Source organism: Rhineura floridana, chromosome 15, assembly GCF_030035675.1.
Source record: "Rhineura floridana isolate rRhiFlo1 chromosome 15, rRhiFlo1.hap2, whole genome shotgun sequence".
In the NCBI taxonomy this organism is placed as follows: domain Eukaryota; kingdom Metazoa; phylum Chordata; class Lepidosauria; order Squamata; family Rhineuridae; genus Rhineura; species Rhineura floridana.
In genome coordinates, this window is record NC_084494.1 from 26,820,696 (window position 1) to 26,847,928 (window position 27,233).

The 27,233-nt window shown below is 46.4% G+C and overlaps 1 protein-coding gene across 8 annotated transcripts in view; it reads right to left on the reverse strand.

The window, feature by feature from the left end:
- Positions 1–2,965: 2,965 nt before the first annotated feature.
- The window catches only part of MAG (myelin associated glycoprotein), a 43,542-nt gene continuing 19,274 nt past the window's right edge, over positions 2,966–27,233 (reverse strand). For 3 of the 8 annotated variants that reach the window (XM_061597511.1, XM_061597513.1, XM_061597510.1), the window contains exons 2-10: positions 25,195–25,269; positions 20,159–20,527; positions 18,368–18,664; positions 17,662–17,919; positions 16,246–16,506; positions 14,644–14,931; positions 12,825–12,921; positions 9,341–9,440; positions 2,966–5,543 (exon numbers count right to left, since the gene is read on the reverse strand). In XM_061597511.1, coding sequence (XP_061453495.1) covers positions 5,394–5,543; positions 9,341–9,440; positions 12,825–12,921; positions 14,644–14,931; positions 16,246–16,506; positions 17,662–17,919; positions 18,368–18,664; positions 20,159–20,527; positions 25,195–25,243 — 1,869 coding nt within the window. In that variant the 5' untranslated portion in view covers positions 25,244–25,269 and the 3' untranslated portion in view covers positions 2,966–5,393. Of the gene's footprint in view, positions 5,544–7,744; positions 7,781–9,340; positions 9,441–12,824; positions 12,922–14,643; positions 14,932–16,245; positions 16,507–17,661; positions 17,920–18,367; positions 18,665–20,158; positions 20,528–25,194; positions 25,270–26,088; positions 26,154–27,233 lie in introns of those variants that run through there. The other 5 variants (XM_061597512.1, XM_061597518.1, XM_061597516.1 and 2 more) reach the window with 5 other exon arrangements.

The window sequence follows — 27,233 nt, forward strand, 5'->3', positions numbered from 1 at the left end:
CCGATTTGTGGACCGATCTTGGCCAGCCAGGAGTTCCCATGGGGCCATTTCCCTGAAACCATGGCCACCTGTGACATCACCCCAATGGGTGGGCAGCCTCAGCTAATGGGGCGGAGGGATCCCTGTGGAAAGCAGGACTGAATCAGCTGCCCATCATCTGATGGACATGGGGGCTCAATCCAGTCCAGTTTGCCTGGGCATGCCTTTTCCCTGCAGGCAAAATCCTGCCCTGGGTGCAGTAGATTCCCCCTGGCTGTCAGGTGCTTGAAAAGCACTGAATAAGGGTTTTGAGCAGGTGTGTGGGACATCCTGCCTGTCAGTCATCAGATGTCATAATGACACCATAGGATTGACAGGTGGGCTGCTCTGCTCACCTGTCAACATTGACCCGTGGCGGTGGAACCAGATAAGGACCTGGCCTGTGGAGCCAAAAAGGTTCCTCACACATGAGTTAGAGGGGTAAATGGTCACCATCTGACTTGGCACAAGGCCGGTTCCTGTGAAACTATGTCTTGGTTGCATACATTTATAAAGCAATGATGCTTACATGTTCAGAATGGGAGAATTTGGCCTGAATATGGATTTAGATTAGAATATGAGTTCAATGGGTACCAATTCAAATATGGGGGGGGGACCCACAAGTGTCAGCCATGGAGGCCAGTGGCTCCAATGCCAGTGGGGCAGTAAATCTACTCTCAGTTTTAGTCTGAACTTTCAAAGAGCTGTCCAAGACTAAAACCCAGAGCGGATTCACTGCCCCACTGACACTGGAGTCACTAGCCGCCATTGTGTGTCAGGTGAGAGGTCATATGTTTAAATGCTCCCTCACATTAAAAAACAAAACAACAACCCACTTTATATTTGGAAAGTTAGCACTTCAGGCTAAAACTCTTTTTCCTTCTAAGGACTTTGTTGTGTAGGGGTGTATGTATCCCCTCCAGCTGCTTTCTGAACTGCTATGGCCCTGGTGCTTTTTCTGAATCTTAGAATACTTGAAAAAACCAAATCTCATTGACAGTGGAATCCAATGCATGTCTACTCAAAAGTTAGTCCCACTGAAATTAATGGGATGCAGGTTATCCAATCCTGAGCTAAAGCATCACATCTTGCAAGACTAAGAAAAAATCCTCTCCCTGGGGACTCTGGACAACTGCTGCTAGTCAAAGTAGACACACCAAAGAAGTGAGAAAGGTCATTTGGAAGGACTGTTACTCATCCCACTTTTGCCTTTGGTAAACAGATTTGTCCAGGTGGTTCTGCTTCAAAACTCTGTGAAACCTGTCTGATGACTTCCATTTATCTGTCTTCAAAACTATTGTCTATGGCAGCCACTAGGAATGTGCTAGAATTTCGCCCAATTTGGATTTGGTACCGAATTGTCAATTAATTTGCTCATTCTCAATTGCTACAGTTTGGAATTTGATGTGATTTTCCACTGCTATTTTCAAAACTGGCTTTTAAAAAAAAAGAAATCTGCCTCTAAAATATCAATATTAACAACATTATCCATATTTCCTTTAAAATTATCAATGTTTCCTTTAGAATTATTGATACTGATTTTTTTTGCAAGAAAAAAAAGCAGATTGGTTAAAGCTGTGGCTAGCAGACAAAGAATGAACTCAAATTGATACCAGCCAGTGAGTTTGATGGAATGATTTTGAACCTGCACCGGCCAATGGATCCCATCCCGAGAAGCCACACATCCTTTAAGCCATTTTGGCTGGCCTATCTGCCCACAATCTTATCATAGGATTCTTGCTGTGTTAACTTCACAGGATGTTCCTCTAGCTCAGCTGTATCACCCAATATGCATTTATTGGATGCTTCGCTAAGGCTACAATCCTATGCACCAGGTGTGGGGAATCTTGCCTCTCCACATATTGCTAAACTACAGCTCCCATCATCCCTGGCCATTGGCCATGCTTGCTAGGAGTTACAGTTCAGAAACATCTGGAGGACCAATGGTTTCCCACACCTGCTATCCACTCTTACCCGAGAGAAAGTCCTGTTGAACTCAGTGGGGCTTATTTCTGAGCAGACATGTACAGGCATGTATTGTAAGGCTATAATCCTACATACGCACTTACTAGGCCCTACTAACTAGGGAGTAACTTCCATTTAGCTGAGGGGAGCTTCTGACTAAACATGCTTATGCTCATCTTTAGAGCAGGTTGTTAGATTCCAGTCTTGTATCCATCCCCCTCCCCTTTCTAATATAAAACACTTTAAAAAAAGTATCTTTGCAATAGAACATATCATAATTGTCACTGTGCCTGGAACATTAGAGATTAATGTTATTAGGAGACTGGGATCTGGTAGGAAGAGTTAGCTTGGTTACACAGCTTGGAGGAAAAGCAGTTTCTTTCATTTTGTATCTCTGGCTAACATCAGCTTCACTCTTTAAAAGTTGCACTAGGATTAATGAACCACATATATTGGATGGCTTCTACACTGCTGACAGACCGTAATCAAACACTGATTTACCTGTGGTGGAAATCCATTTCATTGAATGGGTGAATCTCCCCCAGCTGTGTTTCATGAATTCCCAGCACTTCAGCAAAATACATTTTTTTGTACAGTACAAACACAGGACGTGTGTGTGCTGGAGTTAGGAGAATGGGACACAACCTTGATCTTAAAGCCCAGAGGGAAGGAGCCTGGTTTTATAAACACTGTTCTGGAGGACCTGTACCAATAGAGGTGCTTATCTTCCTAGCATCTGAAACTTTTCCTGGAATGCGGAGGCAGAAATGATGCAAAAAGTTTCATGTCAGGCTGTTAAAGCACAGGAGCAGAGTCAATGAAGAAGGTGGCACTCCTATTTTTTGTAGTTCCTGTATTCCCTAGAAGAGGTCCCCGTTCATAATGTGACAGATGTGCATGTGATGTTTCTAACTGCTTAGTTATTGAACCATTTAAAACTAAGGCCCTGTTCTTGAAGACACTTAGGGCGCAGGTTAGGTCATTCTTCAAGGTAGCAGATTCAATGGAACCAATGAATTCAGTGGGCTAAGACAAGGATGGAGAAACCTCCAGATTTTGCTAGACTCCAACTCCCATCAGCCTAAGCAAGCATGGCCAATGGTCAGGGACAATGGGAGTTGTAGTCCAGCCATGTTTTCTGAGCCACAGCATCCCCATCCCTGGGCTAAGATATGCCTAGAGGGATTGGGCTACACAGGCTCATTTGGCCCCAAAGTGCCAACCCCAAGCATCCAAAAATAATATATCAGCACCTCACCTATCCCCAAAACATCCTTACAAATTATGAGTTGTCTTGAAAAAGAAAAGGGAAAAAAATTCTGCATTCTTTTTAGTCATCTTCTGGCTTTGAGGGTCTCTGTCTCCCAAAGCCACAGGACAGAAATACCTCTGTTAGGACCAACCAAAATGTTGCAAACTCGTGTCTCAAGCAAGCTTTCGAGCCCACCCAAACTCTTCACCATCTGATGAAGAATTTTGGACAACTCAGAAGCCTGCTCATGAGTTTGCAAACATTTTGGCTGGTCCCAATAATAGTATTGTTACTGTACTGTGGCTTTTGGATTTTTTTGCCCCATAATGGACTAACATGGCTAGCTACAATATTTTTTCTCCTATTATCCAAAAGGAAATCAACTAAAAAATTCTTAAGGTGAAGTCACATAGTACCAGGAGGTCATTGTGATATACAGCTAGTGTCGTTGATCGGTTTGAAAAACACAAGAGGCTTCTGTCCTGTCTTCCAATGCAATCAAAGGCCGATGGATTGTAGTTGCTGTTAACACACCCAAGATCAGGGCCCTGTTATATTGAGGCTGAACAGACCAAAAAGACAGGAAAATGATCTTTGCCCAACAAATCTACTTTCTGAACATTTCAAAGATGCAGCTTCAGTGCCACGAGGCCAAACTGCAAGTCAGTGATAGAAGTGGGCAGATGTTGCAGTCCTGTAGCCAGCAGTTATAGTGAAGCTTAATGTGTTTTCACAAGGGACGCTAGCGACACCTGCAATACACCGCTTGTCGGTGTCATTAGCGGAGGGCAGGAGAGACCCTATTTGGGGATGGAATGTACATTCTAGTCAATGTAGGTGGGTCACCTGCTTTAAAGATGTGGGAAATGTAAAAGTGATGCAAGCGACACTGGTAAAAACACTCGGAGCATGCATTAGCCAAGCACGGCAAGGGAAGCCCCCTCCCCACCTCTCTATCTCATCCTGTATTTTAACACCCCATGCTGCTGGGGAGGGAAGGAACTGCTGTCTAGTATATGTGTACATAAGGCCCCGTCCATACATCTTTTTTATTATGCATTCATGATGATATGTGCTCATGATGTTATCGGGGCAGTAACAGGTGATCCCATTTTCAGTACTGTTTGCGCCTGCTAGTTTCAGGGTGGACATACTCCATTTCCAATCAGTGCATTTCCCACAGCTTCCTTGTAACTTTCCATAAATGTTGCAGTTTATTTTTTGTCCCACTTTTGTTGCGCTATAACACAAGAGTGCCCCTCCAGATGGTAATAATGCAGGAACACTGGAGAAGCATTGCAGGACAACGAATAAAGCGGAATGATGTGCGGACGGCCCAGTATCAATCCACCACCAATGCGCTATTATTGGGTCGATGATGTTGCAGAATATACCTGCAAGGGGAAAAAAACCCAACAGTCTGGAGGGTCCCTAAGTGACATGCCCCCTCTAAGCGCCTTCCTGTTAGTTAAGGGCACTGGCCTGTTGGAGCTCCTGAGGTGGAGTTTGGTTGCCAGAACTTAGCACTTTTTAAAAACTGGAATGTGAAATGGACATTTTGGATCTATGGGTCAGAACTACAACCGGTATTAATCAGCATTGGCCGTGCCGGAGCAAGATCTGCACACCCACTCTGGGGATCTGATCCATTTGCTGCACACACACAAAAGTGACCCCCTTTGTGGAATTGTGCATACATAAAATTACTCACTTGTTTTGTATTAGTTAACATCAATGGGCCTAATTCACCTAGAATCGTTTCCTGTTTCTGTACATCCCTAGCATGGAGTAGAATCATCAGCTCACTGCAAATCAATCGATGCCTGTTGCAAAAGTGGAACAAAGCCCCTTTCTTTTAGCATTCTGTAACCTTCTTGATTGGGTGGGCAAAGCAAAGGTTTTTTTTTTTTTAAAGTGTACAGACTAATCTGGATTGGAGTGATCTTCAGTATGCACTCTGGAGGGAGAGGAACAGCAGGGAGATACAGATGAGCATTGACAGAGTGAGCATGAAGACATCAAAACCAATTGGTAGGACTGGATCTTCTCAAGTTTGGGTAGCCAAGGCCAAGAGGCATGGCTAGGTGTTTCATTAGACTACAATAGTTCCAATGCGGTAGAGGTCCATGGGAGCTGCCATGGTGGTGGGGAAAAGGCCTCACTTGACTCGGATCTCGGCATACTCAGCCAGCTCCTCTGTCAGGGTGTAGCTGTCCTTAGTGGATAGTTTGGTGAAGTCTATGTTGGCGTAGTCAATGCCCAGGTCCTCACGCTTGTTCAAGAGTCGTTTGTCACAGCGCCCATACTGCTGGATAGGAGAGAAAAGACCACACTGAGCAGGGTTCACACTTAGTGGAACTCACTGCTGTAGGGATTAAATCCCAAGGGTTCCCTTTTTGGGTTTTATAGATAATGAGATTTATTCCCTTAGGATAGAGAACCTGTGGCCGTCCAGGTGTTGTTGGACTCCAACTCCTGTCAACCCCAGCCAGCATGGCCAATGGTCAAGTATGACAGGAGGTGTAGTCCAGCAACATCTGGAGGGCCACAGTCTCCCGATCTCTGGAGTAGACAACACTGAGCTAGATCCAGGATAGTCAATGAGGTGCCCTTAGATTTTGTTGAACTATAACTCCCATGATCCTTGATCATTGTCCCTTCTGGCCTGGCTTTGGCTGATGGGAGATGGAACTCAACAACATCTGGAGGGCACCTCATTGGCTGTCCTTGAGCTGCATGGACCACAGCCTGATTTTAGTAAAAGGCACATTCCTATCTTTCTTCCTAGAGGGTTTCAACCAACCCAGTTCCCCAAACAGTATTTCAAGTTACATGGGTCTTAGGGTTGTCTCCTACTAAGTTTTTCTCAGATTAGGCCCACTGAAATTAATGGACCTAAGTAAGCCATGTTCATTCATTCCAATGGGTCTACTCTGAGTAGGACTAGCATTGGATAAACCTTCAGTTTCTAGAGAAATTGCTGTAAGGTCTATCTGGAAATGCTGCCATATGATTTGGAAACTGAAGTGCTGTAGCTACTCAGTGGTGAGGAAATGTACTCTGTACTTGCTCAGAGACACTTTGATCTATTCTTAACTTTGTATGTTTCAGGGTTGAACCCTGCCATTAAAAACATCTCACAGATGAATGTTGTCCCTTCACACGTTTTTCCATGACAAGGATGAAGACAAATACAAGGCATGTCCCATCAGACACAGACAAGAACCCTGCAAATCCTTGATGTGAGTCTATCAGGGAAGTCATTGCACAGACACAAAGCGATCCAGGAAATACACAGCCTTGACACAGACAATCCAGCGCATTTTCACATTTGACACTAAAAGCGACATTGAGCCCTGCATCACATGGTGCATGCACACACGTGAATGTTCCTTGCGCAGAACGGACCATAGAAGAGAGCTGGTTTCAAATCAGAAGTGCACTGTTAGGGTGAAACTAGACATGGCACCACTGCGGGCCCCAATCGTTATCAGGACTGCAAAGGGTTAAAGTTCCTCCCCCCAAAGTGAATGAATAATTGCATGAATAATGTCTTGTCCAGTTTGGCCTTTACTTTAGCCAATGGAGGCTGGTCCGTTAGGGCGCATGGGATGCTGCCCCACCAATCTCAGTTGATCTTCAGCCAGCTGTCTTCACATGGTCTTCACCCCACCTGTCCTGCCTTCTTACATATAAGTACTTAAGTACTGCCTGTCAGCTTTCTCATCCTTAGACTCAGAGTTGCCCTTGTAGAACTCAGCAAAGAGAAGGACAGGGACAAAGCTAGAGCTGCATCTGCACCATACATTTCAAGCACTATTATACCACTTTAACAGCCCGGGCTTTCCAAGAATCTTGGGAACTGTAGTTTGTTAAAGGTGCTGAAAGTTGTCAGAAGAGCCCTATTCACAGAGCTACAACTCCCACAGTTCTCTGGGAAGAGGGATTGACCCTGGGAATTGTAGCTCTATAAATAGGGGCCTCCTAACAACTCTCAATACCCTTCACAAACCACATGTCCCAGGATTCTTTGGGGGGAGCCATGCCTGTTTAAAGTGGAACAATACTGCTTTACATGTATGGTGCGGATGTGGGCTAGAATTAGTTGGCTCTGCCTGTCGCTGGCTCTGGCTCCAGCTACTATTGGTCTCCATGCCTTCTGGCCCTGTCCACCAGCCACCACAGACTTACCTTTATCAACATAGGAAGTGCAAAACATAAAAACAATGTGTCATGTGCTGTTAAGCATCCCCTGTTAGGACAGACACCACAACTGACATCAATCCTGATTTGTCTAATGTAATCAGAAACTGCAGCTGTTTGGTGTGGGAGGGGGAGTATTAACCAATACACACACCCTTCCCCCAAATCCAGCCCTTTTTGGTGAGCCAGAACCACCCCACCACCCTCAGTTCAAATTGGGAGAATTCTGTTTTCTAAGGCCCAGACATCGTAGACACAAAAAAGGGTAAGCCAATGTTACACACGGATGGGGTGCTCCATACTTACCTGCCCAGGTCAGTGGCTCTCCAGGGAGCAGATCTCCTTATTGAAAAAGGAAGAGCAGTCACTAGTAGTGACCCGAGTGGGAAAAGGTCCCTTAGCTGGCACTAGTAAGAATTGGCCCTGCCACGAGGCAAGGTGGGGTGGTGGGTTTGGGAGCACCGTTGTTGCAGAGTTGGGAGACAGACAGATTTGAACCATGGGGCACAGTCTGATGCAGTTGCGGCTGGTGGTTCTATGTCAGCAGGGCACTGGAATCCACTCTAGGTTTTAGTCAAACTTTCAAGGAGCTGTGCAAGGTGGCCCAGCTGCCACTGCTCTGATGGTTTTTAAACTTTGGGAGGCCCTAATCCCAGATCTCCTGTACCGCATCTAGTTGCACCCCAAACGGTGCTGCTCGAATGCCTGCCAACCTTCTCCCTACTACTTGACTCTGAAGGGCAAAGGAGCACACTGGGCTTGGCCAAGATCGTGGACCTCCACTCGGTAAGACACTTTTTCCTCTGCCTTGCTTCCAAGTTCTCCCTTGCCCTCCACCTCCGCAGCCAGCACCACCTCACATTTCCATCTGCTCTACAAAAACTGTGGGCATGGGCCACATGTGAATCCCAGGCACTTCACGCATGGCTTTGCCTCTCCTCCCGCTCCCAGGCTGGAGTGTGATGACCCATTCCCTAGTGCAGTGTTCTTCACCTTGGGGTCCCCAGATGTTGTTGGATTGCAGCTCCCATCATTCTCAGCCAGCTTAGCCAATGCTCAGGGATGATGGGAGCTGTAGTCCAACAACTTCTGGGGACCCAAGGTTGAAGAACACTGTACCAGACTCAGTAGAGGTTAGATGAGTGAAGGAATTTGGGGGTGCTATATCTGGCCTGTGTGCAGCACGTCCCACAAGGGTGGTGTCCGAGTCTTTGTGGCTTATGTGGAATCCTAATGATGGCCACCCTCCCTGGCCAATCTACTGAACGTTTGGATTGGGGTTTGCATCATCCGGCACCTGCTGAGGGTCATGCCCCAATAGGGGCCCCACATCCAAAGCCTGAAGTCTCTTGGCCCTGTTCTTCCTCCTCACTGTTCCATCACCTGCTCCTGTCCAAGCAAGTGAACAACAAGAGAAGAAGGAACATCTGTGCATGCTTTATCTCAGCATGGCTGGTGGTAAGGGATGATGGGAGCTGTAGTCCGATAATGTCTGGAGGGCACCAGCTTGGCTACCCCTGCTTTACCCTCTCCCTCTGGGAAGTGGTGTGGACTGGTCCCAAAGGGAGTAAATGTGCTGTGGCAACAGTCATGAGGCAGAGAAGCTGGGCACACTCAGGGGTGGGGCCCCACTGTAAGCATCTCTGCCTAAGAACCTCCCAAAACCCAGAGCTGGCACTGTTTCAGCTTGTCATATTTTAAAGGACATAAGGAGAGGCTGCTGGATCAGTCCAAAGGCCATCTAGTCCAACACTGTGTCCTGAGAGTGGCCAGCTAGATGCCCCACGGGGAAGCCCTTAAGCAGAGCCAGAGCACAGCAGCACTCTCCCTGCCTGTGATCTCCAGCAACTGCCTCTGACCGTGAAGGCAGAACACCTCCTTTATCCTCCCTCTCATCAGTACCTCTGATTTCTCCAGACTGCCTGGGGTCTTATAGTCTCCGCTGTAGGTGACAGGAGGGTTTTCTGTTTGCATGAAACTTGAACTTTCATTCATGCTTTTCCTGGGAATAAAAAAGAAAGAAAAGGTGACAAAGACTCATGCTGTCTGCGTTTCCAACCACCTTCTCCATTTTTGGTGCCAGGCTCTATGCTTAATGTAAATCAGCCAGAAGCCCAAGTGGCTTCTTTAATTAGCGTGACAAGATTCAGATTTGCGAGCACAGTTGATTAGTAAACAATGAATTACTTAACCAATTGATTGTATGTAAGAGCTTTGATAAGTGCATTTTCATATTCAAGACCTGATGGCTATGTTGGCAACCTAATCTTGCTACTACTTGCAAATCCTTAGTGATTTTCTGTTTGGGAATATTTCTTTAGTAATCTCATCCCCCGTGGATGAAGGGCAGGTAATTCAAGTTTAGGTGTTTTTTTTTTTTAAATTGTATTATTCTCTGAATTGGAAGGGGACTAAAATAATTTTAAATCTAATTACTCCCATTTAATTGGATTGTGGACTGGGTTCTAAAGTTCCACTAAGGGTATAATAAACCACTAATTTGTTTCTAATCTGTTTGTTCAGAAGGCAAAGAGACTCTCGCATCTGCATCTCCTTGGCTACAGTGGAAATGAAGGTGGAACATCCAGTTTAGGAGCACAGGAAGCTGACTTAAACAGAGTCAGAGCATTGGCCTATCTAGCTCAGTATCATCTACACTGACTAGCAGCTGCTTTCCTGGGTTTCAGATCAGGAGTCTCTCCCAGCCCTGTCTGGAGATGCTGAAGACAGAACCTGGGACTGGTTCCTGAATAAATATGCTCTACCACTGAGCCATGACTTTTGGGTAAGTTTATACCTGTATACTCATCAGTTCAGATTACGGGTGTCAGGCTCAGGGCCTGAGAACAATTCTGTATCTTTGAGAGAAGAGAAAATTCAGCCAAGTGCAGGTTTCTTGCAACACTGTAATGGGAAAAACCACAAGGTGAAATTCTCCCTTCACCCTGTACTTTTAAAGATACAGAAGAACTCTTGGAGGCTGGGCCTGGCAACCAAGAGGTCTTCTGTATCTTTAAAAGTTGTGCAGGGGGAAGGGAAATTCCACCTTGTGATTTTTCCCATTACAGTGTTGCAAGACAACCTGCACTTGGCTGAATTTTCTCTTCTCTTAAAGATACAGAATCGTTCTCAGGCCCTGAGCCTGGCAACCCTAGTTCAGATACTATGCCTATGGTTAAAGAAGCTGAATTATGGCTTAGCATGACATCTGAATTGACATACCCTGGTTGGTGATCAGCAGGCAAACCAGGACCAGAAGCCATGCTTTGAAGTAGGTTTGCAAGCTATGGGTTTGCATTAAGTATGGTTTGCTGCAATATCTGAATAGACAAACCATAATTACAGTTCTTGCTTAGCCCATGTAGCTTAGAGATTGGAGTGCTAAGCAGAGAAGCAGCTCTAAGCCATGGATGAATGTACATTTGGTTCAGGTTCTGCCTCAAGATGTGGCTTTGCCAGATCCCTCAGACACAGAAGACACACTTCCAGTGCAGTGTTGACAGCCCCTGTGCCACTGGAGCTAACAGCTGCAAATTGGGCAATGACCTTTTAAGCATAGGAACATAGGAAGATGCCTTGTACTGAGTCAGCCCACAAGTCCATCTAGAGCAATATTGTCTATTGCAGGTGTGGAGAACCTGTGGCCCTCCAGCTGTTGCTGAACTACAACTCCAATCAGCCCAGCAAACATTGCCAGTGGCCAGGGATGATGGGAGTTGCAGTTTGGCAACAGCTGGAGGGCCAAAGGTTCCCTACACCTGGTCCATACTGACTGGCAGTGGCTGTCCAGGGTTTTAGACAGGAAGTCTTTCCCTGGAGACGCTTGGAATTGAAACTGGGACCTTCTGCATGCAAAGCAGATGCTCTATCACTGAGCGATGACCCTTCCATAAGGCCTCAGAAGGTGCCTGCACACTGCTGAGGTCCCCACTTCCCTTGTGTGAGTAGACTGTTTCAGACAGAATTTTTTACAGTGCTCTGTCCAGGGTCCTGACAAACCTTGCCTTGCCTGTTGTGAATCTGCCCTAACAGTAAGTGCCACTGTTGCTGGCAGCTTCCCTGAGCATTTAGCTCTGACAAGACAGGCCAGGTTCTAAACCCTGGTCAGCGCGATCTGTGGTTTGACATGATCTCTGATGACTGCAGTTTAAAGAGACGACTTGACCTGTGTGAAACCACCACTGCAAATTGAACATCCCAGGCAGAGGTGTCACATTATTTGAGAGCTGTTCCCACAATAATTCCCAATAAAGAAAGTTCATATATTGAGCTGCAAGTTGCTGGTTCACACATGCAGCAGCTCACACACAGTCACCTAAGGAAAGTGTGGGGTGTTGCCACCAAATATGCATCAAAGCACCTTTTGTGTTAGGCAGCATCTTCATATAAGTGGTGCCACCATAACAAGAGTGGCTCAAACAAATGTCATCACGGAAGTGTTGCTTCACAGAAACAACACCTGTGCATGTGGGCCTAGTTTCTGCTGGAGAGCTAGGCCTTAGCGAAAGCTCCACTCATGGGGACTGCCTCATGTGTTCACTAGTCCCAAGTGAGACTGAAATACAGGCAGATATGACTCACAAATTAGAAATCACTGAGGAGCATTTCTGAATGGTTGCTAGGCAACAGCCAAGTATATCCTGTCATGGAACTGGCCCAGCCGCCAACTCAGAGCCATCAGCAGTGGCACAATGCAAGGGAGAGGAACTGCTTTTTTCAGAGCTCCACCTCATGGTCCTTCCACCAAAAATTGATACAGGGAAAATTAGCTCCACAATGGCGGCCACTACTGGTTTACCCTTCAAAATGTCTCATCTGCCCATTGGTTGAACAAATTCCTGGTTTCCTTTACCTGAACTAGGAACAAAAACCTAAATGTCGCCCAATCTCATGTTAGGAGCAAAATATCTGAGGCCAGGCTACAGGCAGAAGAAGCATCATACCTCCTGCCACCACAGCAACAACATGCACAATCTGCAAAGTTGGGGAAGGGAGCCATGCAGTTGTGTTGCCATGGTAATAGGGGGACACATCTCATGGCCCTGACCCAATGGAAAACCACAAGGAGGCAGGACAGGAAGTGAAAGGATGCAAGCCTTGCTTGGAAGTATTTAAGGGCAGACAAACCAAGGTGGACTCCTTTGTGGCTCCTGGAGCACATGAGAGGTTGGAACACAAACAGAGAGAAAGAAAGAGAGACAATGTGGAACAGAGTAAGTCAATCCTCCTCCCCCTTCCAAGTCTGGGTAAATCGAGGACCTGGTTCTGGAGATATTTACAGAGGCCATTTCCTAGAATTTGGGCCTGGATTTCCTACAGCATGAAAAGGAAGCAATGAAGGAAGCAGGGCTTGAGCTCCCTGACACTCCCCTCTCAAAAAACTTACTTTTTCCTGGTCTGGCTGACATAACACACCACAGCTATGAGGATGGCAAAGGCGACCACTGCTCCAACAGGCCCCACTTTTGCCCACATCAGACTGTCTGGAAAATAATAAAAAAAGACAAATGCACAGGATTGGCAATGAGATAATCCCAGTGTTCTGATCTCAGTAGAGTAAGACTGGGGAACCTGTGGGTCTCCGGATGTTGCTGGACACAGTTCCCATTATCTCTGACCATTGGGAATGCTGCCTGGGGCTGATGGGAGTTGTAGTCCGACACCATCTGGAGGGCCACGAGTTTTCCAACCCTCTAATAGAAGGAAGGTGCAAAAAGCAGGATGGCAGTAGTAGGGCAAAGGCCACAAACAGGCACATGAGCATTTATGGAAATGCTGTCATGTCAGCTGATGAGGGGGTCATCTTTTATAGAACTGGGAAACTTTCTAAGAGGCAGAAATGACCACTGGATGTTTTGTCAGAGCTAGCTGAAGAAGTTTGTTTGATGGCTTTTTGATGCCCTGAAGATGTTCCTTTAACAAACATTGATGGCTGGTGGCTACTACTATTTATTTATTTAAGGCATTTATACACCACTTTTTTAGATGGACCTCACAAGTGGTTTACCTACTGCTAGTTACAACACATGCTCAGCTGGTGCTGGAGTTTTGAAGTTTGCAGCAGTCTAGGAAATGTGGTCCTGGTAGCGACCCTCAACATGTGCTTTTTGCTTTTACAGGGTGAGGGAGTAGGGAGCAGATGCTGGTTTAAAAAACTAGCACTAAGTGTTTATCTGCACTCCTGCACTCATCTTGTATATCGAGAAGGAAACAGATATTGCAACAAACACCATAAGTCTCCTGAGCTCGCTTCTCTTGAGGAGATTGATTCTGCAGCAGCTGCCCATAGAACTCCTTCCTGTTAGGGGAGTTGCATATGGAAAAAGCAGAATAAGGAAGCTTGATGGCCAAGGCTGGGCCACTGGCAATAACCGCAAGGGCTAGAACAAAGGTGTAGAGCAGGAGTGGGGAACCTCAGTCCTGGGGGCTAAATGCGGCCCTCTATGCCTCTCTCTCTGGCCCTCCAGACTCTCTTCAGGCTATACCTCTTCCTCAGACAACCCCCCTCCCCAGGTCATGCCCCTCTCCAACCTTGCCTCACACTCTCCTTGAGTGTTTTTCCCTGGCTTGGAACTCTGATCAGGCCTCTTGCTCATCTTGGTGGAGGACAGAGAGGGGCGGTGAAAATAGCCTACAGTATAAAGGTAAAAGGTACATTTGTTGCCCTGCCCATTTTTGCTTCTGGCTCCGCCCACCAGTGGCATGTGGTCCCCAGAAAGTTGCCTAGAAGGGAATGCGGCCCTCAGTTTGAAAAACATTCCCCTCCCCTGCTGCAGGGGAGGGGGAGATCCAATTGAATCTAAGGGCTAGCTGCAGACGTCCTGAGCAGGATCAGCTCCATGCCTCGTCCCTCACTAAGAAGCTGCCCTATCATTTTTGACAGTTCTCATTTGCTTGCCTCTTTCCTCTGGGTCTAATCTGTGTCACTGTCCAGAGGAAGATGGCAAGGGGAACAAAGGCTACTGAGTCTGCTCCCTCCTCTTTTCACTTCTCACTTGCTTGGAGAAGGACAGGGGAACAAGCAGTGACATCAAGGAGAGGGAACAACAGGAAAGGGGGCTCGGGTACGGTGAGCAGTAGCCCTCCTGCTGGTGCAAGGGCCCCAGCAGATGCCTGATGAGGCCGACCCCTGGCGCCAGCCCTGGACAAGAGGAATGTGAGCTCGAAGAGTGGTGCAGGGATCAAGGTGGGGCAGGAGCTCTCACTGGAGTGGTGGAACTGCAGCTGCTGATTCCTGGCACCATAGAGGTTCCTGGCAGAGCAGACTATGTAGAGCTGGGAGTCCACCTCCCTCTGGAGGGTAAGGATGCTGGTGACAATGTAGCCCGTCTTCTGGGAGTACACAAACTCCCGGTCGGTCTCGTTCACTGTCACGTTGCGTGTGGGCAGCTCAAAGGTGATCACGGCCTCCGGGTTGGATTTGGCTGCGCAGATGCACTTCACTGTGTCTCGGGCAGCTGTGCACTTGGAATCCGGAAGGATGAGGGGAGCAACTGCGGAGAGAAAAAGGGAGAGAGAGTCTGTAAGTGGCTGAGGTGCGACAGTGGATGAGCCCAGCAGGGCTGGTGGTTCCATGTCAGTGAGGCATGGCTTTGAAAGTTTGGACTAAAATCCGGAGCTGATTCCACTGCCCCACTGACATGGGGCCACCAGCAGACACTGGATTAGGCCATTTGCTTTGCTCTCTCTCTCCTCTCTCTCTCTTTTTTTAATCACAATGCAAAAGAATATGTCAGCGCACTGGGGGCTGTCCTATAGTGGTGCAGATGAGCTTAGGCAATGGGCCCTCAGCAGGGCCAGCTGCCAAGACCACAGAGTCTAACAGCAATCAAGATTCAAAGTCAGAGGCTGCGGCATCTCCAGCTAAGGAGTCGGAAAAGGCAGTAGACCAGGTTCAGGAGACCACCGAGCGTGGCAGACAAAAAAACCCAGGAGAACCACCTGGACCAGAAGGGCCTGTAGGGCCACAGCCAGGACCCTCATAAGTCCCTCCCCCTGAGCCTGTGGAACCAGATGCCTCCTATGGAATGTGATTGATCCAGTGATGCAGGGAATGCAGCAGGCAAGGGGCGATAGAATGAATGCGTGTGTGTTCCCAGGCCAAAGGGTTGGCCCTTTAAGAATCTGACATTATCTGCAAAGAGGTAGAGCCTGGCTGCCTGGGAGATGTACTCTGGGTGCAGAGGCTTAAGAAGGCTCAGCCTGTTTTTGGTCAGGGCAAGTTGCGGCCAGCATCAGACCAGGGCATGATGTCAGCCCTACAAGTAGGCTGAGTGAGGCAGCTGATGCTGGGGGGAGAAGGGACCCCCCTATTGGGGATATGGAGAGTGGGTGGCAACAGAGAGGGAAGAGAGGAGGGGAAAGCTGTTTGTGCGAGGGGAAGTCCATCGCACAAGTGGGCTGCCACAATTGGGTGTAACCTAGTAGTGTAGTGGCAAATTCAGAAGTCCTATGGCCCTTCATGATAGTAACAGCCACACCCCCTCACAGCTACACCCCCTCTCCACTTCCCCTTGTCTCCCTTGCTCTCTGTATGGTTTCCAAGTCCACACATCACTACAACAGACATCCCAAAGAGCCAATCAGCATGAATGGTTCTTCTCAGTGGCTGACTCACCTCCTTTCACTCTGATTGGCTCCAATCAGCATGAAAGGACAAGAGCTCTTCTCAGGCTAACATGCTCTCCTTTCATGATGACTGGCTCATACAAAGGGACCTGGATGGGATCCTGCTCCCCTCAAAGGTAAGGGGTCTACGACCCCCCCAACACTGGATGACTACACCCCTGCCCAAGGCCAGTGCTCACATTCGACAGTGAGGTTGAAGGCAGTGCTGCGCCGGCCAAACTGGTTCTCCGCCGTGCACCAGTATTCCCCATCGTCCTCATGCGTCACAGACTCAAACTCCAGGGCTACCTGGTTCTGGTAGACCCCCATGGCCATTGGCTTCTTGTCCTTGAAGATGGTGATCATGGGCTCAGGGTTGCTCTGTGAGCTGCAAAGGATGGTGACCAGTTCTCCTTCGACAGCCACCACGGAGGAATTCACCACAGGTTTCCAAGGGGCATCTACAGGGGGAAAGAATCCAAACAGACCATGCATCTTTTTCATCCAAGGGCCATACAAAAGGGCTATTCAAACTCAAAACATCCTTGGCCAGATCCCTGTTGATTTTTTTCTAGAAAGTCAGGAATTCGGGGGGGGGGCAATATTCCATATTCAACATGTGAGGTCCAGCATGCTCTGGGGATGTTCCAAGACCATACTAGGCTTTGAATTCCATACCCAGAATCCTCCAGTGTAGCACAGAGTCAATGACACTAACCTTGCCGTGCTAGAAGCATCCTTTCTGGACATATGGCAGAGCTGAATTAATGCATTTACTGGTTCTCCATAATGTTTAAGGGGGGGGGGATGAACTATTCTTGTCCTCTGTTGACACTATCTGAGGAAGGTGATTACTTAGTTACCTTAAGCAGTTTGCTATGTGGGCAATTTTTTCCATTTAACCTTGCAAGGCTGAAACCAAATGAAATTGGACCTTTTCACTTGATTGCTCAAAACAGGGCTTGGCCAAGAGCACTATCTTCCCCGCAAGAAGTAGTGATGGCCACCAAATTGGATGGCTTTTGAAAGAGGGCAAGACAAATACATGGAAGATAACGCTGTAATCCCCTCTATTATTTTACTTTTTGTTGTTGTTGGGAGGTGTGTGTTTTTGGTTTCAAATATGTATATGTATCTAACTGTTGGAAAATTAAATACAAAGAATTAACAATAAATAAATAACCAGCTTTGGGAACTTCTTTGGTTGCAAAGCGGTATATAAACATTCAAAAAGTTAAAATACATGAGGTCCAGATTGTTGGGAATAAAGCACCAATGCATGTTACAAGTGATCTGAAACGGGGGGGGGGAGACAGAAAGGCAATCTATTCTTCCCTCTGCTGATTCCTCTTCTAAAGTGTTTGTTGTTTTTGCAGGCTTTTCTCCTCCCCTTCCTCCTGTCTCTTCCTGTCTTTGTTCTCAGTTAATTAGTAATGGCTTCTTGAGTGCAGGCCACATGGCTGCTTCACTATGTACGACTTTACCTCTTTGTAATAATAAACCTTAAGTCCAGTCTTAACAGATCAGTTGTTTCTGCACTCCATTGCTACCTACACACATACACACACACACACACGTATATACACCAAAAATTCTAATAGAATCTAGCCACTCACACAGCACAGCCAAAGCCAGGGAATGGTTGTCCTTGCCGTAAACGTTCTCAGCCACACAAGTGTAGATGCCGTCCTGTAGGTGGGTGATGTTGTCTAGATGGAGGGTGAGGTTCTCTGTCAGGTCCTCATGGAGAACTTCATCTTCTCGGAGCCATGAAATCATGGCCGTTGGGCTGCTGTCCACAGAGCACAACAGCACCACCTGTGAGCCCTGTATGACCTCCATGGATGAGTTTGCTTGCAGAATACGGGGTGGGTCTGTGGAGGCAAGCCAAAGAGATCAGCTTCCCGTACGTGTCCTGGTTGCTCTCTGCAATAGTCAAGGCTAGTTCTTGGGAATGGGGATGGGCAATGTTAGAAATGAAAGCAGTGCTTTAATTCTGCTTCCAGACAATTGCAAAGGTCCTCCAGTAGCAAGGTGTGGTGAGAGCCGGTGTGGTGTTGCAATTACAGTGTCAGAGTAGGACCTGGAGACCAGAGTTCAAATCCCCGCTCGGCCATGATGTCCACTGGGTGACCTTGGGCTAGTCACTGTCTCTCAGCCTAACCTAACTCATAGGGTTGTTGAGGGGCTAAAATGGGGAGGGGCAGAAGCGCGTTTGCAACCTTGAGCTCCTTGGAGGAATGATGGTGTACCGATGCAAAAAATAAATAAATCAGGTACTGGGCTGCCCTAGCAGAAGCCACTTTGCAATACCAAACTCACATTTGACATCCAGGGTGAAGAAGCCATCAAACTCGAACGTGGTGTTAGCATAGGTGACTTGGCAGCCCACCTCGTGCCCGTGGTTCTCCCGTGAGGGCAGGAACTTGAGCAGGGAGATGAGGGACCAGGTGTTACTCTCCTCCTCCACTTGCGCGTAGACCGAATGCTCGGCCAGATTCTCGTGGTTCATCCACGTGATGATGGGCTTCATGTTGGGGCAGTTGTCTGGCACCACACAGCGCAGCTCCACCTCGCTCCCTTCCACCACTTCCGGGGGGCTCACAATGGTGGGCTTGTCTATGGGGTTGAAAAATGGCATAGATGATGCAGAAATGGGAGCCGAGAGTCAGGAGGGAAGGGCAAACCATGAGGCAGGGGACACGGAGCAAGAGAGGTGGAACTTGCATTTCCCCCCACTCTTCGGCCAAGGGTTTGTTTATTTAGGATGTTATTCGTTTAGGATGTTATTTATTCATTAACGACATTTATATATTGCTGAATCATTTGCATCGCTAAGTGATGTACGCTTCTGTCTGAGCACAAGTTGTTTTCAATTTAAGATGTTATTTATTCACTGAAGACATTTATATATATATATAAATAAATATAATAAATAAACAAATAAATAAATTTACGACTTAATAATTTGCATTTCTAAGTGGTGTACACTCTTCTCTCTGGGCAACTGGGTGAAACCACAAGGGGTTTGTTTATTGAAGTGGTTATTTATTCATTGAAGACATTTATATATATATATATATATATATATATATATATATATATATATATATATATATATATATATATATATATATATAAATATAATAACAAAGAAACAAACAAACAAGTAAATATACATCTTAATCCTTTGCATTTCTAATTGGTGTACGCTCTTCTGTCTGAGCAACTGGGTGAAACGCTAAGGGTTTCTTTATTTTATTTAAGACATTTATATACCACTGAATCATTTTGCACTTCTAAGCCATGCACGCAAAAATAAGCCATACAGAAAAGAAAACAATAAAATCGTAGTAAAACCAAACACTACCTTAAAATGCCTGGGTTGTAGCCAATGCTAGTCCTACTCAGAGAAGACCCACTGAAATCAATGGACATGGCTAACTTAGATCTGTTAATTGCAAAAAGGGTCTACTCTGAGTAGAATGTAGTTGGACACAACCCTAAATCCTTCACCTTCTCTGCCTTGTGGGGAGAGCACTGTTAACCTCTTCTACGTAAGAAATGCTCTTGTTTCTTCTTTGTATACTTGTGGGACTTTATCCTTTTAAATGCTTGAAGGGGGTTATGTGGACCTGTGTGCATGTATCTTTCAGGAACAATAAAACTTGCTTATACCATAACCTCAGTTGTTCTGATTGCACTATAAATCCAGAAGCTCCACGAACTAGGAAAAAGTGACGGGCGTTTTGTAGGCACTTCTGGATCAAACTCTAGTACTTAATTAAAGTCTCTTAAAATTAAATTCTTAGAGGGTTTCCCACAGGCATCTGGGAAATGTTAAACTTACATTTGTTGCTTTGCTCATATTTGCCTCTGGCTCTTCCCATGCCTGGCATGTGGCAGATGTCCCAGAAAGGAATGTGAGCCCGGGTCTTCTTTAAGCGGAGGTGGTCAGGGTTAAATCTGAGATTTTCTCTGCGCAAAGCATGTGCTCTACCACTGAGCTATGGGCCTTGCTTCAGAATTCAGAGCTAGGGCCCATTATCCAACCCCCAACAAACAAGAATCAAAGCTGTCCCCCCCCTCCCGCTGACATTGCTTGGTACTCACTGATGATCTCAAGGTTGCAATGTTCTGGGTAGGTGTACTGATTGTAGCCACCGAGGTCCCCGCGGAAGTAATATTTGCCGGTGAGTTCGGGACTGAGGCGGGAGATCTGCAAGGTGCAGTTGCGGAAATTCAGCTCTCCCAGCAGATGGGTCCGCCCGATGTAGCTCTCGTGGACAATGTTGGTGCGAGACTTGTAGACCACAGGGGGATAGTTCTTGGGGTAGGGGCTGTTGAAATACCAGATGCCGTGCACGGCCGACGGACGCAGCTCGTCGGGGTAGTTGAAGAGGCACGGAATGACCACACAGGTGCCCTCGAAGGCGGTGATGTGCTCAGGCATCCAGGCGCTCCATGGTCCAGCCAGGACTCCTTTGCAAGAGAGACAGAGAGAGGATGGGAATGGCGATGAATGGGATAGGAAGAGAAGATAGTCTTGCTCCTCACCTGCTTTGTACACCATTGGGCACGGCCCCTGTCTCCTGCTCCCAATGTTAAATCGTTCTTGCTTGTTTGGCACTGTAAGAATCTAGCCATCCATGTAACAGTCTGGTTTCTACTGCTTAAGTGTCTGCATGTAGCATTTAGGAAGCTGCCCTGTACCCAATCAGGCCATTGGTCCATCTGTGTGGAATTTTCCTTACACTTGACCAGAAACTGACCCCATCAGCATATAACACCTCTGCTCAGGGATCGCACTGGTTGCTGATTTGTCACCAGACCAAATTCAAGATGCTACTCTTTGTGTCTGAAGCCCTTAGTGCTTGGGACCAGTTTACTTGTGGGACCACCTTGCCCCACATATGCTCACTCAACCACTTCCATCTGCAGTACAGGCACTGTTGGAGGTGCTGCATTTGTAAGAAATTGTTCTTTTAATGTGGTAGCACCTACTCTTTGGAACTCCCTGCCTATTGACATCAGGCAGGTGCCTTCACTGTATTCCATTTGGCACCTGCTTAAAACTTTTTTGTTTCGGCAAGCTGATCCTAACACGTAGATGATGATGAGTTTTAATCTTTTTAGTCTGTTGCTGTTTTAGTTGTTTTAAAAATGTTTTAATTGCTTGTTTTTTTAACTGTTTTGTTAATAATTTTAATGTTTTTTGGAAACTGCTTTCAGGTTTTTTACAATCAAGCAGTATATAAATTTTGTTAAATAGTAAATAAATAAATAGTTCAGGATTGTCTACACCAGACTTCCCCAAACTGATGCCCTCCAGATGTTCTGGATGACAGCTCCCATAATCCCCTGCCATTGGCCATGATGGCTGAGGCTGATGGGAGCTGAAGTTCTACAACATCTGGAGGCACCAGATTGGAAAAGTCTGGTCTACTTTAATAGGCAGAGATCCTCTAGGGCAGTGGTTCTCAAACTTTTTTGGTTCGCGGCGCACTGTAAAACATATAAAAATGTTCTGGCACTTCATGTACAAAATTAAAAATATATTAATATATTTTAAACTATGAATAAAAATAAACTATGGAAAACTATTACTTACCATATACAAATGGGTTTCTTCTCATTTTTAAAATATACTTTCATAATATTTGAGGCACACCTAGCCACCTGTTAGGGCGCACCAGTGTGCCTGGGCGCACCGTTTGAGAATCACCGCACTAGGGTTTCAGAAAAGAGTCTTTCTCAGCGCTATCCAGAGATGCTGGGGATTGAACCTGGAATGTTCTGCATGAAGTGCACATGTCCTAATGGACCAACAAGGCTTTCTTTGCTTTTTATATGTCTTGGAGAGAATACCCAATTTATTCTTCAGAAGCAGCATCTATAACCAGAGGAAGAGGATTTTCTATCACCTGAACAGGGGCTTTACTTTTTGAGGGTTCCACATTCTCCAGCCACTAGATAATGCCACCCAATTTGACTTTATTTTATTTATTTATTATTTGCTTTATATCCCGCCCTTCGTCCCAGCAGGAGACTTCAACTGACTTATTTTTTAAAACCTCGAACACCACCTAAAATTAATCTCCAGCTTTGCTAATATAAAGACTGCCATGTTTCTCTTCTCTTTCTACTCTTTCTCTCTGCCTAGCAAGAAACCTGAGTGTTTCACTGAATGCTAGAGACAGATCTGGGTCACCATTTCAAAAAATGGTGGTTCAGCCATGGCTTCCTCATCCCAGAATCCTAGGTAAAACCTAGGATTCATAGCAGCACCCAGTAAAGTCCAAGGGCACCTGCAGATTGTTGTTATTATGTGGGGCGGGATTCGCATACCGGCAAATTCAAGTTGCGCAATGAAAGTGGATTTGGCACTCTTGCGCAACAAATCTGCTTCCGAAAAAAAATTGAACTGTTTGCGGTACGGAAAGTGCCAGGAAAATGCACTGGAAAGTGTGGGATAACAATTGCTTGACACGACGTCTTATAACCTGCCCACAAACAAAATCAAAAGGAATGCTCAATAAACAGCCAACATCATATAACTTCTCCGCAAACTTTGTACAAACAAATCAGGATGGACGCTTAATAAACAGGTCTCAGTAGTGGATGATGCGGTAGGGTGGCATTCTCACCTGACCTCCCAACAGCTGAGCCACTCCTGCTTACCGGGAAGGAGCTCAGCAAGGTAGTGGCAAGGTTGGTGTAATACAGACACACCAGCAGGAGCATTGGATTGGCTCTAGTGGTGCATTTGCACTGCACCATACTCCCTGCTGCCTCGCCTCTCCCCCTCTCAGTAAGCAGCAGTGACTCAGCGGGCAGGAGGTCAGATGAATGCTGCTGTCCCACCACAGCAACTGTTACCACAGCTCATCTGGAAGCAACTGTCTCCAAACAAATCTGCAATCTTCATTTTGACTCTGATCTAGATCAGTTGGACTCGATGGTCTTATAGACCTCTTCCAGCTGTACTATTCTATGATTCTATGACACTGGATACAGATTCACTAATAGTCAAATAAAACCCTTGCGGTTTAAGAACATACCTATAGCCAACAGATATTTCTATCAAACTTTAAAAAGCAGTGAAATTGGGCAGCTATGGTGAATGCACTAGGGGAGCAGGAGACCTGACCTCCTCTCTGAGATATTGTACTGACCTCCAAATTTGTAAAAATGCAAACACAATTTAAGTTGGTCTTTCACAGTCCAATATACTTCTTGTGTAGCTTGGAAGAATTTGATAATGTGCCTCTGAGCTTATGGTGAGTGATGGCAACACTTGCAATCAGCCCAGATAACAGAAACAAGACATGTGTTGTGCTGATCTTGTTTTAGCAGGGAGGAAGCAACAATATCACAACAGTTGATATAGTTCAGATTGTCATTTTAAATGTTTGATCATTGCTTCTTTTGCTTCTGTTTCTGTGAGCATGTGAAGTATAGCAACACTTTGCAACATTCCAAAATTGTGAAATAATGGCACTGACTGTTCTGCAGAATAGTTTCCAATGGACATGAGGAGTGTCTCAGTTTGCACAAGATAAAACAGTGGGAGGTGAAACATATATGTCGCCCTTCCTCCCAGTAGGAGCACAGGGTGGCGACAGATCTAGAGGTCTGTCTAGATCTACCTACACTGTTTGAATGAGGGGGAGAAACGGAAGGGGCCCATAAAGAAATCCGCAAGCTCCCTGCTGGCTCTCTTCCATCTTACTTATGTCATGTGACCCCTCTTCTATAGACTTCCAAAAAGAGTAGCTGGGAGCTGTCACATAAGGTAGGCAGGCCAGGCCCTTCATTCACTGTACACAGATCCATCCAGAGCAGCCCTGCATAACTTGTAGCCCAGTCTCTATCATGAACCCAGGGTCAGGTTCTTCATCTTTGGGGGATGAGGCCAGGGATTCAGAGTGGGGGATGGAATAATTCCCCTCTGAGCAAACCCCAGATGTCCCTACTAACTTAGAAATACATGTACTAGAGAAGCCCATTGTGCAAACACCTCTCCAGCCCAAGGAGGTGCTTTCCCTTCTCTGACTCCCCCCTGAAGTCCTAGCGGAGCCACATTTTTCTTCTGCTTCATCAGAGCTGATGCCTGTTAAAGCAGGTTAGGCCTTTTTAAATGAGGACGCTCCTTTTACTAAAGACAGAGCTACCTACTCAGAGCTGCAGCTCTTATTGAAGGCTCAGTCTGAGGTTGTCTAGTGCTGGAACAATGTTTGAATTAGGCTCTTACGGAGTCTTCCACCTGAGCCCTGCATGGAGCTGTCCAGAGCACCAGTGAATCCTGAAACTCTTGCCTTGCCACACCAGAACCTAGACTAACCATCCCCAACACGGTACCTTCCAGATGCCTTGGACTACAACTCCCATCATCCCTGACCATTGGCCATACTGGCTGGGTCTGAGGGGAATTGTAGTCCAAAACATCTGGAGGGCAGCAGGTTGGGGGAAGGCTGGCCAAACCTTTGCCCTCTGTTGCCTTGCCTTGCTCTGCTTGCCTGAATTTGAATGTTTGGCTTGGATCAGAACCCCTGTCGTGCTGAAGCTGTTGCTTACCACAGAAGAGTCTCTTCCAAATGGGCACATCAGCTGTGCACAGTGAAACTATGGTCTGCAGGGCAACAACACAGAGAAGGTTTAGCACCAGAATGGGGAATCTTTTTCAGCCTCAGGCCACATTCCATCACGGGCAACCTTCTGGGGGTTGCGTACCAGCGATGCGCATGGCAAAAGGCAAAAAATGGGAAGAGCAACTGATACAAATCTTGCCTTTGCACAGTAGGCTGCATTCAAGGCATGCAACGGTCGGCATTTTCTATGCATTCCTCTCTCCAACTAGGCAAGCAGGAGGCATTACCACAGGTCAAGGGCACATTCCAGCCAGGGAGGTAAAGCAGGACCACTGAGTGGGCATGTCGTGGGAACTGGCATGGCCGGAAGAGAATCTCAAGGGCCAAACAGAGAGGTCTGGAGGGCCGCATTTGAGGTTTCACACCCCTGAGGTTTCACACCTCTGGTTTAGCATACTTTTCTGGAGAGCCACATATGTGTCTGGGGGCCTGCATTTGGGATCGCCTCGCAGGGATAAGATTGCAAAGGTAAGATTGCATCATGTATCCAAGAAATACCTTCAAGTAGAACTGAGGAGACTAGGAAGCCTATGTAGAAGTACTTCATGTTGTTATCACTTTGTGAAGATTGACCTAAAGGGTGGGGAGAAAAGAGAAGCAGGTTTAAATTAACAGCAGAAGAGCAATTTTTTGGACTTTGTGGAATATGTATTTATTTATTTATCCTTTTTATCTAGCTCCTGCACTTTTAATAGTAGCATAGACAAGGGGATTTCAACAAATGTAGCTCACATGACAAGCTGTTAAAGGTGCAGCAGCCCTGTCCCTCTTTCGCGTGTGGCCATCCTACATTTATCACTCACCCCAAACCAACTGTTCTCTGGGGCAATGCACAAGATAAAGACCAATGAAACATCACTATTTTGATAAAACAGGAAATCACTCCAGCAGCAAACAAATCAAAACAACAACACACCCATCAAGCATTCCAAAGCAGAGATCAGGAGAGTAAAAAAAATACAGCAATAATCAATGATGGACAGAGCCAAAAGAATACACTTCACACAGCTAGAATGATCATGGTGAAATCACAGCAGCAACCTTTCCATGACACACTTTGGATCATTCAGACTGGTCATCCACAAATGCATAGGCCACGGGGAGGGAACCCGTGGCCCTCCAGATGTTGTTCGACTGCAGCTCCCATCATCCCTGGCCATTAACCATGTTGAGTGAGACCGATGGGAGGTAGAATCCAATAACAGCTGGAGAACCATGGGTTTCCCATCCCTGGCATAGATGGTGTTAAGCCCATTCAAGGGTTAGGGCCAGTTGTTGGGCACAGTTTATTTATAACTGGTCCAGGATACACTCACTAACCGGATCTGGAAGATGTTTTTGCAGCCATCATCTGGGTGTCTTGTGCAAGTAGGGTTGGGGGCAGGCTGTTACCTGATCATAAATGGGCAGTGATGTTGGCATAGGAGGACTGAGATGAAACCTGTGCAAATGTTCAGTGCTGGCTGTGGACATGCACGATGTGTGTGTGTATGCTGCCATGACCAATCCCACACCCACACCCACACAGAAGCATAATACTGAACATCAGCATAAGGGCTTTGAGTTTGAGGATTAGCAAAGACTTTTCTAAAAAAATTATCCCAGGCATTTTAAATATGAGTTTGTGTCTCCAGTGTTTGGTTTATATGATACTCTGCCGTCTGCTGCCTTGGGCTCCTGCTGGGAGGAAGGGTGGGATATCAATCAATCAATCAATCAATCAATCAATCAATCAATCAAGCTGCTGTTTTAGACTGTAACAAGTGCAATCTGCAGCAAAATGTTGCAGCAGAGTGCTCATATAATTTTTATCTTAAAAACTTAAAGAAACCCAAGGCAGCTAACAAACTTAAATTACCATAACAATAAGATTTTTAAGGGCTCCAACCACTCTGTTTCACTGCCACCCCAGGTGTCACTTCCCCCCCTTTCTGTGGCTGCTGAACACTCACAGTTCTCACTGGGCTGACACACAAAGATAGAGAGACGGGGGGGGGAGAGAGTCCTTCAGCAAACCTTGGGGTTCTCTCTAGCCTGCTGATACTTTCCCTCTTGTGCGTGTCTGGTGCTGTTTGGCCACATAAACTAGCCTTCATCAACCTGGTGCCTCTAAACTGTTGTTGTGCTACAATTCCCATCAGTCCCAGCCAGCATAGTCTATACAGCCAGCACAGCTAATGGGAATTGTAGTCCAACAATTTCTGGAGGGCACCAGGTTGCAGAAGGCTGACGTAAGCAAAGACACTCACAGCCTGAACACTGGAGATAGGAAGAACAATTCTTGTTTTATTGAATACTCTGTTGGTATTTGCATTATTGTGTTCTTTTCTTTATTGTAAAGGCACCTAGGAAAAGATTCTACCTCCCCGAGTGCAGGATGCAAATACCTAAAATATAATAACTGAACATAAGCCCCTCCAGGACCTTTTTTTGGCTTAAGAATGGATGCATTATCATTATTATGCCTAGGACATGTTGCGGAATACACCCACGATAGAGTGCCAGTCTGGAGGGGCCTTGGGATAAAGTAAATCAAT